The sequence below is a fragment of the Chroicocephalus ridibundus genome, chromosome 1 (assembly GCF_963924245.1).
Source record: "Chroicocephalus ridibundus chromosome 1, bChrRid1.1, whole genome shotgun sequence".
Classification (NCBI taxonomy): Eukaryota; Metazoa; Chordata; class Aves; order Charadriiformes; family Laridae; genus Chroicocephalus; species Chroicocephalus ridibundus.
This window is the reverse complement of record NC_086284.1, coordinates 122,711,868-122,726,115: the sequence shown is the minus strand read 5'-3', so window position 1 is coordinate 122,726,115 and position 14,248 is coordinate 122,711,868. Positions and strand designations below refer to the sequence as shown.

Here is a 14,248-nt window from a genome sequence, read left to right as displayed (position 1 = left end):
CGGGGCATGACGGGAGACCACCTCGCACCGCGGGGGAGGGCAGAGGGGCGGAGTCATTGTGGCGCGTGCCTCGGCCGTCGGGGGTGCGTCGGGTTGGGCTCTGGGGGGTTTTGTCATCTGAGGGAGAAATTTAGGACGTGGAACCGCTTGAGTGTGAAGCCAGCAGCCTCCTGCCTGCGGCTGTCTGGCCTGTCCCGTAGGCAGGGGAGGTAAGAGAAAAGGGGTAAAAAGGCTCCTGGCTGGGGCTAATGCCTCGTTGAGGAGAAAAGGACAAGCTGTGCGTGCAGGGCTGGCCCCGGTGCGGGTGAGGCGCTGGTGAGAGGCAAAGCGAAGTGCCCACTTGGGAGGAAGGCCCACTTGGAATTAAATCCGGCAAGGGATGTCAAGGGCAATAAGGGCTTCTTCAAGAGCAAAAGGAAGATGAGGGAAAACGTGGGCCTGCTGCTGAATGAAGCGGGTGCCCTGGTGACAGAGGATGCAGACAAGGGTGAGTTACTGAATGCCTTCTTTCCTTCAGTCTTTTAGCTGAGGCTGGCCCTCAGGAATCCCAGGCCCTAGAGGTAAGAGAGAGTCTGGAGAAAGGAAGGCTTTCCCTTGGTTGAGGAGGATAGGGTTAGGGATCACGTAGGCATACTCGACATGCACAAATCCATGGGCCCTGATAGGATGCACCCAGGAGAGCTGAGGGAGCCGGTAGAAGTTCTCGCAAAGCTGCTCTCCATCCTCTTTGCAAGGTCCTGGAGAACAGGAGAGGTGCCTGAGGACTGGAGGCAAGCCAGTGTTGCTCCAGTCTTCCAAAAGGGCAAGAAGGAGGACCCAGGAAAGTACAGGCCAGTCAGCCTCAGCTCCCTCCCTGGAAAGTGATGGAGCAGCTCGTTCTGGCTGTCATCGGTAAGCAGGTAGAGGAAAAGAAGGTTCTGGGGAGTGGTCAGCAGGGATTGCCCAAGGGGGAGTCACGCTGGAGCAATGTGGTGGCAGGACTGGCTGGGTGGATGAGGGGAGAGCAGTGGTCGCTGTCTACCTGGGCTTCAGCAAGGCTTTTGGCACTGTCTCGCCCAAGATGCTCCCAGGCAGGCTTGGGAAGCTTGGGTTAGAGGAGAGGACAGTGCGGTGGGTTGAGCAGTGGCCGAATGGCGGAGCTGAGAGGGTTGGGATCAGCGGCGCAGAGTCTAGTTGGAGGCCTGTAGCTAGCGGTGTTGCCCGGGGGTGAGTCCTGGGCCCGGTCTTCCTCACCATAGTCCTCAGGGAGCTGGATGAGGGGCCAGTGTCCCCTCAGGGAGTTTGCTGCTGACACAAACCCGGGAGCAGTGGCTGAGCCACCAGAAGGCCGTGCTGCCGTTCAGCAAGAGCTGGATGGGCCGGAGAGTTGGGAGCTCCTGAAGTTGAAGCAGGGCCAGCGTCGGGTGCTGCCCGTAGGGAGGACTAAGGCCATGGCCCAGTCCAGGTGAGGGGCTGAGCTACTGGCAAGCAGCCGTGTGGAGAGAGAGAGACCTGGGAGTGCTGGTGGCCTGGAGAAGCAGGTGAGCGTGAGGCAGCCATGTGGCCTTGTGGCCGAGGCGGGCAGCGGTGTCTTAAGACAGAAAAGAGCGCGGGCAGGAGGTGGAGGGAGGTTGTGGTCCTGTCGTGGCCCCCCACCCCTTGGCGGTGGGTGGGCAGTCGGGCAAAAGGCATCGGTGGGCCTCGAACCCGCGGTGCTCCCCCGGGCCACTGTCAAGTGACCATCGCCCTCGGGTACAGGCTCCCTACAGCCCGCACAGCGCCCCGCACCCCACTGCGCGCCCCCACCCCCTGCTCCCGCCACTGGCCCACGTGTGTTTAGGCCTGGCCGGGAGCTGCCCCTTCAGCCCGGGGCACCCCAAGGCGCTTTCACAGTTGCTCCTTGCGCCTTCACAGCGCTCAGCTCCAGCCTGGTGTAATTCCTCACTGCTACACCGCTGCACGGATAGGCAGACACATAACGGCTTTTTGGGGTGTTGGAAAGTGACTGAAGGGTTTGAGAATACTTTTTGGAAACTGATGCACAGATCTTTATTCCTAATCTTGGAGGCCTGTGAAGAAGTGTAGGAATATTTGTATTAACCTCTTTTCCTTCTGCTGAAGCAGTACTTCTGCTGACCACCTCGGAGGTAATGCCTGAGAGCTCATCTGGTCATTGGCTTGGATGCACCCTCGGGTCTGGGTGCAGCATCCGGAGCTGCAGCCACTACGGCTTTGTAAATGCAAGTCCAAAGCAGGGCTGCCAGCAGCGCAGTGCTTGGACCAGAGCAACTGCCAGCCCAAAAGCCCCACAGCCCGGGGTAGGCTGTGAGTAACAGTCTGTTCAGCCACCAGGAATCAGGTAGTAAGGGTGATGAGGCTCGGCCGGGGATTCCTCGTCACTCGGCCTTTTCTTGAGGCTGAACATCAGTCTGACTGACAGAGCTGCTGAGACTCCTGTTGCAGAAAACCTGTAGTGCTCCATACTGTTAGAAGTCAGGCTGCTGGAGCCGGGATGTCTTGACGCAGCAGCTGCTGGGGCTGGTACATGAGATAACCAGCTCCCAGGCGGGTGCTGAGTTCTGCCAATGAAGAGACACACCAGTGCGTGCACTTCTGCAGGGCAAGGGTTGTTTCTTTTCCCTCCGATAGTACCATTTTTTCGTGGACAACTACTTTCTTTTCTATTCATGATTTTTGGACACATATGTTAGTATTTTTGGCAATGCCAGAGTTAATTAATATTCTTATTTGTCTTCTTCATGCTACAAGTACCATTTCATCCTGGCGCCAAAAACTGTTAGCGCTGCTAAATTCATAATGACGTCCAAAGCACTGAAAGATCTAAAAGTCCTTTGACAAATACTGGTAATATAAGATACTGGTAATATATGTAAGTGTGTGTCTCTGTGTGTGTGTATATATATATGCCAAATACTGGTATAATAAGAAAGAAATCTAACTAGTAGTACCCATGAAAATACATATATAATTTGTGAAATATCTTAAGCAAACACGCAACAAATATAAATGTCTTCCTCAAGATCACGAATGGAGAGGGGGTTGGTACTAGCGACTGAGAATATCAGGACATACATTCCAGTTCTGGCTTGGGCTGCTAGTTGCAGGCCGCCTTCAGAACAAAAGTATATATTAAATATTTAAAATGAGGGGTAAGATTAAAGCAAATTCTTACCCTGAAAAATAACAAAACCCATACAACATTACGATACAGAGCTAATGGCAGTAGCAAATGAAATGTAGTACAGTATCTCTTAAAAAAAAAAAAGGATATGTTCATACCAACATGCATGTAGAACTTGCACTCATCTTGTAAACCACCAGAAACATTCATTGATATTAAAAGTATTTCAAAGCATTTTCATGGTGTTGATTAATCCTTTACAGCATGGATTTAACAAAGCCTTTTTGTTTTAATTTAGATTATTGCAAACTACAGGGTAATACTGGTGGTATTCCTTGACACAGCTGAAACACTATCCACTTATCCAGCAATGAAGTAACATGAATTGTGCACAAAATAAGAGTTTAGAGGTTTTTAAGCATCATATCATTCAATAGAATTTTTATTATGTATCATTTTTATCAACAGATATCAGGTCTGCCATAAACTACTGCTTTATGCAAATTCATTTATTGTATTTATAATGTGGCTTTCTAACAGATCATTCATTTTAGCAGTAGACATCTTGGACAGTTGGCTGACTAAAAAATCAAAATACACAGATGTGCACCCAGATACCCTTCCCCCTCCCCTATATATTGTATATGCATGCATGTGTCTTATAAAAATTAATTCTTTTATTGCTGAACAAAAATATATCACAGCATGTACTGGATCTACTGGGAGAAAATACAACTGCTCTGCCAGTCCGCCAAAGGCGCCGGTTCCTGAGGTAGAGATGCACGGCAGAGGATGCCTAGCTGGCAGCTCTCCACAGCTCATCTCCTGTGCTGTGGCACAGCTGGGATGGCAGCTTCCCAAACCACCAGGTTGCAGATCATTCAGGGTAAGACAGTGATGTAATCGCTGTCATCAATTTCTGTAAAGAAATCAATAACAAACAAACAAACGAAAAAGAAGATGTCATTGCACGTGGCTGCTCTGAAAGCCCAGGGTAAGCAAGGACGGCCCGTGGCTGTGTTGCTGGACAAGTATCAACAGCCCAGTTTAGTTTCTCAGTGCTCGCTCTGCTACTGCAGGGCCAATGTTTAAGCCCCGTACCCAATGGACTGGGTCCTCCAGGTGAGCCAGCAATGTGCCCTTGTGGCCAAGAAGGCCAGTGGCATCCTGGGGTGCATCAAGAAGAGTGTGGCCAGCAGGTCGAGGGAGGTCATCCTCCCCCTCTACCTGGCCCTCGTGAGCCACATCTGGAGTACTGTGTCCAGTTCTGGGCTCCCCAGTTGAAGAAGGACAGGGAACTGCTGGAGAGAGTCCAGTGTAGAACTAGGAAGATGGTTAGGGGACTGGAACACCTCTCTTATGAAGAAAGACTGAGGGATTTGGGTCTCTTCAGTCTGGAAAAAAGACAGCTGAGGGGGGACCTTATCAACACTTATAAATACTTAAAGGGTGGGTGTCAGGAGGATGGGGACAGGCTCTTTCAGTGGTGCCTGGCAACAGGACAAGAGGTAATGGGCACAAACTTGAGCATAGGAAGTTCCACCTAAACATGAGAAGGAACTTCTTTACTTTGAAGGTGGCCGAGCACTGGAACAGGCTACCCAGAGAGGTGGTGGAGTCTCCGTCTCTGGAGACATTCAAAACCCGCCTGGACGCGTTTCTGTGCAACCTGCTCTAGGTGACCCTGCTCTGGCAGGGGGGTTGGACTAGATGATCTCCAGAGGTCCCTTCCAACCCCTGCCATTCTGTGATTCTGTGCCCATGTTGTCTTTTCTGAGCCAGCAAACTCTGTAAATTACTGTATGAAACAGTTGTATCCACCTGAGACCTCTTCTTCCTGAGAAACACTCAAATGTTGGAAATCATCCCTACTCAGTAAACCAGATCAAGAGCTGAGATAGCTAAGACTATAGCATAATACAGTCTTTCTTCTCTAAATAAATACCCAACAGAGAAGCTCTCCTCCCAACTGAGGGAGGAGAGCCTGAAAAAAAAGCTTTCTCTCTTAGACCTTGTTGGATGTATTATGTTTTTTGAGAAGATAGCAGAAAGGCAGAAATTGAACGCTTAGGACTCAATCTCCATGATCTCCTACTGTCTCTTCCAGCAGCTACTCTCAGACAAGCTGTTCCTGGGCTAGAAAACAACGTTCAAAACTGTCCAACAACCAGTGTTGTGACCGCGGTCCCGTGTGCTGTTCCACTGGTTGCACTGGAGCACTCGGTCCTGCATGTGCTGCAAAGCTGCTGGTGCAACACGAGGTACCAGGCCGTATGAATGTGGTGCTTGCTTTGGGAAACACCGCGGGGTTCTGTGCCATGCCTGCATTTCAGGGAGATACCCATCCTGACATTAACCAAAACTCCCCCCGTGAGCGTGTAACATGGCAGTCTGAGGGGGACGTTTGTTCTGCAGTGTAAGTGAAAGTTAAATTAAATTTGAACAGCAATAATTCCAAACTGATTTGATTATTTCTAAAAGCCCTTGGTTTTATAACAACCACAAACATTTTGATAGTGAAATGAAAGTGTTTGTTTTCCTCCCTGTCAGTCCAGCCCAGGGCATTGTGCATCTTCTAGACAAGTTTATGTTGCAGGACCAGACAATAAAATACGTATTACACTTGATTTTTCCTAAAATATATATATCCATGCTACTGCAGTATTTTCCATCTCCCTGGAGTGACAATGACAAGATACCATAAAAACCTTTTTTTAGAGCAGATGTGGTACATCTGCAAGTTACTAATAGTATCTCTATTCATCCTCCCCAAATGAAGGACATAAAGTTGACCTTGGACTATAAAACATGGTCTACCACTTTGTGAAAACCTCCGTCTTTATCATACCATTTGCATAATATTTCTGTCAGGTAGAAACATTGTATACTTATGTTATACCTGGGACTTGTGAATGTAAGTTAGCAGAAGATAAACCAGAGACTGAACTCTCTGGTTCCAAAGCTGTGATTCTGAGGACAAGGCTATATGCGTCTTATTTTCAACATACGAACTTAAAAAATTAATCATGTTTTAATACAAATCTCAAAAAGCCACAAGCTAGCTGGATTTTTTTTTCTTTTTTTTTTTTCCCTTTTCTTTTTTTTTTTTTTTTCTTCCCTAGCATCTCAAAAATAACCTAGTTAGATTTTGGTATAAAAATAGCTTTCAAACCTGGACAACGAAGGTAAAAGACAACCTCAACTCCCAGTGCAGTGCAGGGGCCTGGCAGCTTGGCAGAAGCACCTTGGGTAAAACTGGTCCTCAGCCTTCCCTAACCTAGAAGCATCAACACCCATGAAGGGTGAGCTGCGGGCAACATCATGCTTCGCCTTCTGTATCTCTTGCAATTTTAATTTGTTAACTTGCAGTTGTTGAGGGTATGTAATCTGTCAGCTGGGAATAATCCTTTTCCAGTGAACATAAGAGAGAAAGAAGGATGTTGAACTTCTGTCCATGCAGGCTGGTCTCGGCAACTATTCTCAGTAGCAACTATTCACCACAGACCTGTCCGTGAAGTCATCTTAAAGAAACAAACCAACCACACCACAAAGGCAGAGATACCAAATTTCTCACCGTCATAAATGTCGTCCTTTCCCGACTTGAACCTCTGGCTTCTTTGTGAAGACTTTCGTTTCTCTACGGGGTAGCGAAGGTTTGTTATTAGACCTTGATTTGGCTTTTCATAAGTGTATACTAGGTCCTTTAATGTTTTGAAGATCGTCTCTGGGACACCTTCAGAAGTCTGCAAGGAAAGGAAAATAAAGTTTGTTTGCAATTGCCCCTCACATAGGGTTCTCTAAATGAAAGGAATGGTAGGCTGTTTCTTTTTTACCGAGGAGCTGTTTTGTAAACAGATTTGGTGACAGATATTCTGCTGTCCTTAAAACACTGGGGACATCTGTTTGCTGGTGTGGTTATGGCACCAAGTGTAATCTCCCTTACCATCTTTTCTTTAAAAAAAAAAGAACACCAGTTTAAAATACCGGCTCGGATGTGTGCTGCAGCTGTCCACTGCAGCAGCGTGGAAGAGTGACAGCGTTACAGACTTCCCTCGGCTGTTAGAGCACAAGTTTAGGGGCAACATATTTCTCACTTAAAATGTTGGATTTAAACACCTATGTGACAAGCACAAGCCAAACGTTTTACAAAGGTCAGCATTGTCAAGCAAAGGACAGCTGCAGAGGCAGTGGACCTGTCTGAGGATCCATATCAAAGTCCCCGGTGCCAGCTTTCACTTTTGGGCAGGACTTTATGATTTGTCTCAGATTTGTGATTTGCATTAGAGGGTCCTGAGGCCGAGCACAGAGGATGACACTCCCAAGCTGGGGAACAGCGTTCTCACAAACTGCTTTTTAACGTGCGGGTTCACACAGCTGTACGGAACGGCTTCCATGGCACAGCCCCCCAGTGACCTGTACGCTTTGCAACATTGGTGACTTCAGGAGGGTGAGACAGTAGGCACATTAATCAGCTCTAGTCACAGCAAGGGTTCTACTACTGGTCGATGAAAGTGAATGGGGCTTTGGTTTCACTTCATTTGCTATGTGACAAAGAAACATGTCTTTATTTCCTTTGTTTTTCTGCATCCTTTAGCTTCCCTTCAGCCCTGTGTGGGACTGGGTGCCCCTGCCTCCGTGTGCTGGGTCTGGCTGGGATGGCGCTAACTTTCTTCGTAGCAGCCAGTATAGAGCTGTAATTTGAATTAGTGACTAAAACAGTGTTGATAACACACCCCTGTTTTGGCTGTTGCTGAACAATGCTTGCACAGCATTGACGTTGTCTGGTTTTCCTGCTCTACTCCCCCAGCGAGTAGGCTGGGGGTGCGCAAGATGCTGGGAGGGTACACGGCCAGGACAGCAGACCTGAACTGACCGAAGAGATGTCCCATCTCACATGACATTGTGCTCAGCAATAAAAACTGAGGAAAGTGGGGACATTCATGGTTATGGCACTTGTCTTTCCAAATAACCATTAGGCCTTGCTTTCCAGGAGGTGGCTAAACATCTGTCTCCCAGTGGAAAGTAGTGCTCAAACTCCTTCTTTGCTTTGCTTGCATGCACAACTTTGCTTCAGCTCTTAAACTGTCTTTTGTCTTGATCCAGGAGTTTCCTCACTTTTGCTCTTCGTGTTCTCCTCCCCTCATCCTGTCCTGTGAAGAGCGGGGAGTGAGGGAGCAGCTGTGTGGGTGCTTAGCTGCTGGCGGGGGTCAACCTACCACACTCTAGAATGTTCAGGGATGAATCTGGCCCTTAAAAACACCTATACAATCTCCCTTCCACCATCCATATATTATTTCAGTATATTATTTTAGAGAGACAAAGCAATCTGACTTAAAACTTTGAAGAACAGAACCCTTCTTTCACGTTTTTGGCAAAAACTTGTAAGGAAAATTGCGTTTGAAGAAACAGAAAGTGTTGAGGAGTTATCTGTTGATAGGCATGACAGCAAAATCCGGAAGAGTGGCTGTAGTCCAAAATAGATTATTTTTTGTCAACAAACCATTCAGTTCTTCATGGGAAATTGTGTCTTTTGTATTCAGTCCAAACCACTAATAAGCACGAAATTACCAGCATATGAGAGCTTGGTGCGTTCTTTATGGAGTGAGCTCCTCATTCCACTTAAATGCTACTTAATTGTTGGCAGTCCTGTTGACTGCCCTACTACAAGCGAAGGAGTGAACCAGCTTTTTAAGTGTCCTCACACCTTGCCTAGGGATTTGATTGATCCAGTCTGCTCTTATGCTTATTCAAGTAATGAGCAGCATTATCTGGGGTCACCACTTCAGGTGCCCCGGAATCGCAGAGAATTATAGATAGGTCTCTTTAAATCAAAACCATCCTTGCAATATTCAAAACCCCTACAAGATGCTGAATGCAATAGCAGAGCTTTCAAATCATAATAATAATAAAGGTAATTAGGAACAGGAGCAAATAATGAAAGTGATAGATTTTTCTTCAATGCTATAAAAAGGAAATGGTCAAATCAGAAAGCAGCTCGTCAACAAATAACAGATCCACTTAGGTTATAAGGGATTTCTACAAAGATAATAGCTACTTCTGAGCTCATATGCAATAAGTATAACATTAAAAAGTCAAGAATTGAGTAGAGAAGAAAGCAAACTTGGAAATACTTTCTAAGGTAATGTGTTCATGTGTATTAATTTTTTTAATCAGGACAGTGGTCTTTAGAGCAATCTTTACAGATGAAATGAGAGTTACTCACCTGTATTCTAAAATATCCTTGGCGTTCCCTGAAGATACGGTAAGTGTAGATGAGGTTTTCAAACCTGTGAAAAACATTGTTGTATACATTATGCTTTTCATGAACTGTCAGACCGCTGCAACTTGCTTAGACTGCTACAGCTGATCTTGACAGCCAGGTTTTGGTTTTGCTTGTTTGCTTGTATCTTAAAGTAAATAGCAATACAATGAAAAAAATACAACAAAATACAAAGCAAAGAAACAAATCTAAAGGAATACCTCATGCTAAATAACATCCATTATACATATATACTTTCACTTTTCCATTTGATTCATATATTGGAGCCTTCGTTTTTCCATTTGATTCATATATTGGAGCCTTCAAAATATTTAAGATTCTCTAAGTCATGTGTTTAATCTTCTGTTAGCCAAAATTAGTCATGCATGTTGTTTCCTTAAGCCTCAGAAACCCAAATATTACTTTATCATACCTTACTCATTCAGACCTAAACCCCTATGCATCGCTATGCAGATCTGTTTGATTTTGGACCAAATTTATGGTGCTCTTTTTTGCCCTGCAGAATTAGGCCAGGTATGGGAAATGTAGGTAAGAATGTTCTGTTCAATCTGCAGTCACTGCACTTTGCTTTAGCATAGGTCTTGATAAAGCATGTCCAGCCAGCTCACCTCCACATCAGCTAACTGCCTGAGCTTTCCTCTGGCTTCTTAGGTGCATTTCCTATGCTGAGTTTTGTAATACTACAGCTCCAATAAAATAGATCTGGTAAGTCAAAGCAATGAAAATTATTCGAGTTTATACATACAGAAAGGGCTGGATGTCACTGGGAACATGTATTACTTGTTCTGAGGCGGTAAAACACAACATAGAGCCTGGAACTCCACTGCAGGTGCCATGTAAGAGAAGAGTCCTTACTTCCATAGGATACCTAAGTCCTTGCTCCCCACCAGCAGAATTGCTCCACAGTACAAGAAACCACTTTGTGCAAATGTCAACATGAGAATAAACTGCAGGCAAAGGACTGGCACACACGTCATTGAGAACTGCAGTGTCGCCATCAGCAGGGAGGAGAAGAGCCGTGGCCTGGTCAACTCCAACATAGACTTGTTGGAATGGGTCCCGCGGAGGGCCACGAAGATGATCAGAGGGCTAGAGCACCTCTCCTATGAGGATGGGCTGAGAGAGTTGGGGTTGTTCAACCTGGAGAAGAGAAGGCTCCGGGGAGACCTTATGGCAGCCTTCCAGTACCTAAAGGAAGGATGGGGAGGGACTCTTTATCAGGGAGTGTAATGATAGGACACGGGGTAATGGCTTCAAACTGAGAGAGGGTAGATTTAGATAGGATATCAGGAAGAAATTCTTAACTCTGAGGGTGGTGAGACACTGGAACAGGTTGCCCAGGGAAGTTGTGGATGCCCCATCCCTGGAAGTGTTCAAGGCCAGGCTGGATGGGGCTTTGAGCAGCCTGGTCTAGTGGGAGGTGCCCCTGCCCATGGCAGGGGGGTTGGAACTAGATGATCTTTAAGGTCCCTTCCAACCCGAAGGATGTTCATTCTTTAAACATAGACGTAGAAGTGAGAAAAAAAACCTACCAGAAGATGATAATTTCTGAAACTTGTTCTTTACCTGTCATCCAAGTTTTGAAAGGTTACTGCCTAGATATTATTTGTCTACTGTAGTTTTTACTGAATAAACATGAAACTACCATTAAAATGGGAACTTCTCTTTCTGCATTAACTACTAAAAGCTTACCAACAGCTGCATATGGTACAAATTAATAAAGCGCCTGGTCTGGGCACAGGGGAGATCCTGTAGCAGAATAGCAGGGTGAGAGGAGATTTTTTTGGTAGAATGACATGGTGAGCCGTAAGGAGAACAGTAGCAAAAGCAGTAGGTCTAGACTGAGGCACTGTCAGAGACCTGCGACAGCTTTGGATGAAAGCGACAGTCTGCTGTGGAGGAAGATGTATCAGCAGAGCTGTGCGCCCTGCCCGATTACAGAAGAGATGCTTTTGAACTGATCCCATCATTCTGACTCCCAGATCCTCCATGGGAGTGCCCTCCCCCAACACCCCGATCAGTAGACGACAAAAAAAGTTGTTTTCTGTCGCAAGTGGGTCAGTATCTCTGCCCATGGATGTGCGAATTTGAGAAGCGTGCATCAGTTTTTTGCATCAACTATGTTAGGTGCTAAGCAATGCTTTGAGATGCAATCCTAATCCAAAAGTTGTCTTGAAACAGCACTGAGGATTCCAGTGTTGATTGCCTCCAGTTTTAGGACAGCTTCCTTCTGCCTAAGGAACCACTGACAGACAGTCCAGTCTCCGAGACAATTCCGAGCCAACACACTATTACCATCCATCCCATTTGCTATCTGAAGACAACCCTTGCTTACACCTCTCCAAGCCAGTATCTGTTATACCATTGCTGGCACTTCTACAATTTAACTACGTTAACAAACTACATTTGTTAATGCACAAGTTAAAGTCAAATACACTGAAGTTTTTAGCAGTTTTTAACACTAAAAACCCAGAGAGACTAGCTGGAAGTCACATGCTTTTTTTATATGCCTGCCCAGAACACCGCTGATGGACAAAAGTACGTCTGCAAGCTATCAATACCACAAGGTAGATCTGCTTTGCCCTTAAAAAAAAAAAAAAAAAAAGAAAGAAAAAGAAGAAAGGGAAAGCAACTGTTTTAGCGTGGCACCAAGCTTGACCTTTATGTCAGCTTGCACCTACCCATGATGTCCTGTGTAGGTGTGCCCTCTCCTATATCAGTGGGTGAAACTCGTTGCACACACCTAAGCAGGCCTTTGCTTTCTCATCTGCCTCTACTGCGTGCGATCTCAACAGCTGTTTTCCCACGTCAGGGACTAGTATTGCCGTTCTTCCTCTGTGCCAGGATCCCCATTTGTCCCTTCTGACAGGGTGTACATGTCCTTTCTCTCCCACGGTCCCTGCCCTCCCCGCTCCCGCTATGTTGTCTCCTTCCAACACCATATTGAAAGCAGGTTCCTGCAGCTCCTTCCCTGAGGGCTCAGTTTGTCCCCCTCTTGCCATTTCTCTTCTCCTTACTCTATCATTTCACGGACCTCCTTCCTTCTCCCCACCAACACCATAGTACTCCATCTCCCCTCTCTCTTTTTCTCCCTTCTCCTTTATTTCAAAAGAAACATATTTTTGATTATTTGTAAAAACATTTGCTGATATTTTTGAATTAATTCAATTAATTGAATAATAATGTGGTGTTAAAAATTTTTCATGTCATACTCAAACACATCCTCAAGGAGAGTGTAAAATCTCATAGGGTCAAACAAAGACTCAGAGTTACTAATTTATAAACTTTAAACACATTAGGAACAGATCAATTATATATGAAAAGTGTAAAATAGGCTTCTTGAAAGGGAAATAAAATTACTATTCCCTACAGGAAAAGAAAATAATAAAATGTTAATGGTAGTAATTAAGTACTAGAAGTAGCAATTTTCTGTGCCTGTCTTGTCCACGGACTTGTCATATGAATTCAAACAGGACTTTATAGCTGTCTGTCTCAGTTTATGTTCTCACATCAGCTATTATTCCTTTGAAGCACAAGGCTAAACTTTCATCAGATAGAAAGCCTACGAAGAAGGGACTATTTTTTAACCTGCTGTGAGATTTTTCAGGGTCTCAGCAGTGCTAAAATGCTATTTGCTCATCATTACAGAGGCAGTGACTTTGAGTAAGGTTCTTACCATGTTTTGGCAGGCTAAGCTATTTTCTCTGGGCTCCCCTTATCGTCTGCAGAGAGAGACCAGCATCAGCAGATTACAGTTCATCTATCCTTTGTTGTATAAAAAGTCTTTTGCAAAGGCCACGCTCTCACCACTCACTACAAGGAAGCCTAAGGCAACCAGCATTACTTGAATACATATACACACCCCCTTGAAGTCCGTTAATATTAGGGAAGAACTATTAATGTTAGAGAAGATGAACACTTGTCTTTGGATCGAGAACTCATAAAAAAATTAGCATCAATACTTACAAGACACAGAGACACAGTGCTCCTTCCACGCTTTCACTCTCTCGTATTAAATAGCTACCGTTCTTCCCATTCTTGACCAGCAGTTCTTCACAGGCTCTTCTTGTTATCTTTCCATGAAAAAATGAGAACTCCATGGACAAAAGAAAACAAGGTCTCTTGCCTTTCAAAGCAATTCCAGAGAAAGGCAGAAGCGTGGCATTAAAAGAAGCCTTATTCCAAATGCAGCTGTCTGCAGACAACTGAAATTGGAAGTGCTAAGTACATACACGAGTTCATCTGTGTTGTTATCACGGACCTATCTGTAGTGAAATCAGCTATCGGCCTGTGCTTACAGCTCACAAAGGCAGGAAATGGGAAATGGTTTGCCTACACTGGTCACAGTCCACATCAGAAGGGAAGAGTCTCTTGCCACATTATATCAGCAGAACTGACATTTGAGTTGGGCAATAGCTTTGAAGCTATGCAATATCTAAGTTGACACCTAAGCATAGTTATATTTTGAAGTTAACTTTTATGTTTAAAGTTGCTTGAAGCTCTGCAAATAGCGTGCCCACCCACTGCCCCCCCCGCTTTCTTATTTTTAAAGTATAGCTATTTTATCATGAAGTTCTGCTGTCTCTGTGCCATGATTTAGGAAACACGGCAGGAAGGAGAAGGGGATCAGATAGTGTGTTTTGCCACCCCTGGGAAGTTGCCGTCAATTCAACAAGGACAGGATACAGCCACGTGTAGAACTGCTGCTCCCTGATGTAGGAAATGCTGCCCAGCTCCACAGGAGATGCTCTCCCAGGCATTTCATACTCTCCCTGCTGGAACCCAGGGGTTCCCAAGGACCAGGAAGGAGCACACAGACCTGGAGAAGCAGAAGATAAGAACCAGGC

General features: G+C 45.6%; 1 protein-coding gene across 2 annotated transcripts; it reads right to left on the bottom strand.

Moving 5' to 3' along the window:
- Positions 1–3,516: 3,516 nt before the first annotated feature.
- Positions 3,517–13,894, bottom strand: SH2D1B (SH2 domain containing 1B). Of its 2 annotated transcripts, none has more exons than XM_063349175.1 (4): positions 13,368–13,894; positions 9,345–9,408; positions 6,696–6,864; positions 3,517–4,040 (listed from the first exon to the last, which is right to left on the bottom strand). In XM_063349175.1, exons 1-4 carry the CDS (start codon positions 13,499–13,501, stop codon positions 4,003–4,005), a joined length of 405 nt encoding a protein of 134 aa, XP_063205245.1. In that variant the 5' UTR covers positions 13,502–13,894; the 3' UTR covers positions 3,517–4,002. The 2 variants fall into 2 exon arrangements, with proteins under 2 accessions (XP_063205245.1, XP_063205253.1); XM_063349183.1 differs by lacking the exon at positions 13,368–13,894 and adding an exon at positions 10,147–12,447.
- Positions 13,895–14,248: the final 354 nt, after the last annotated feature.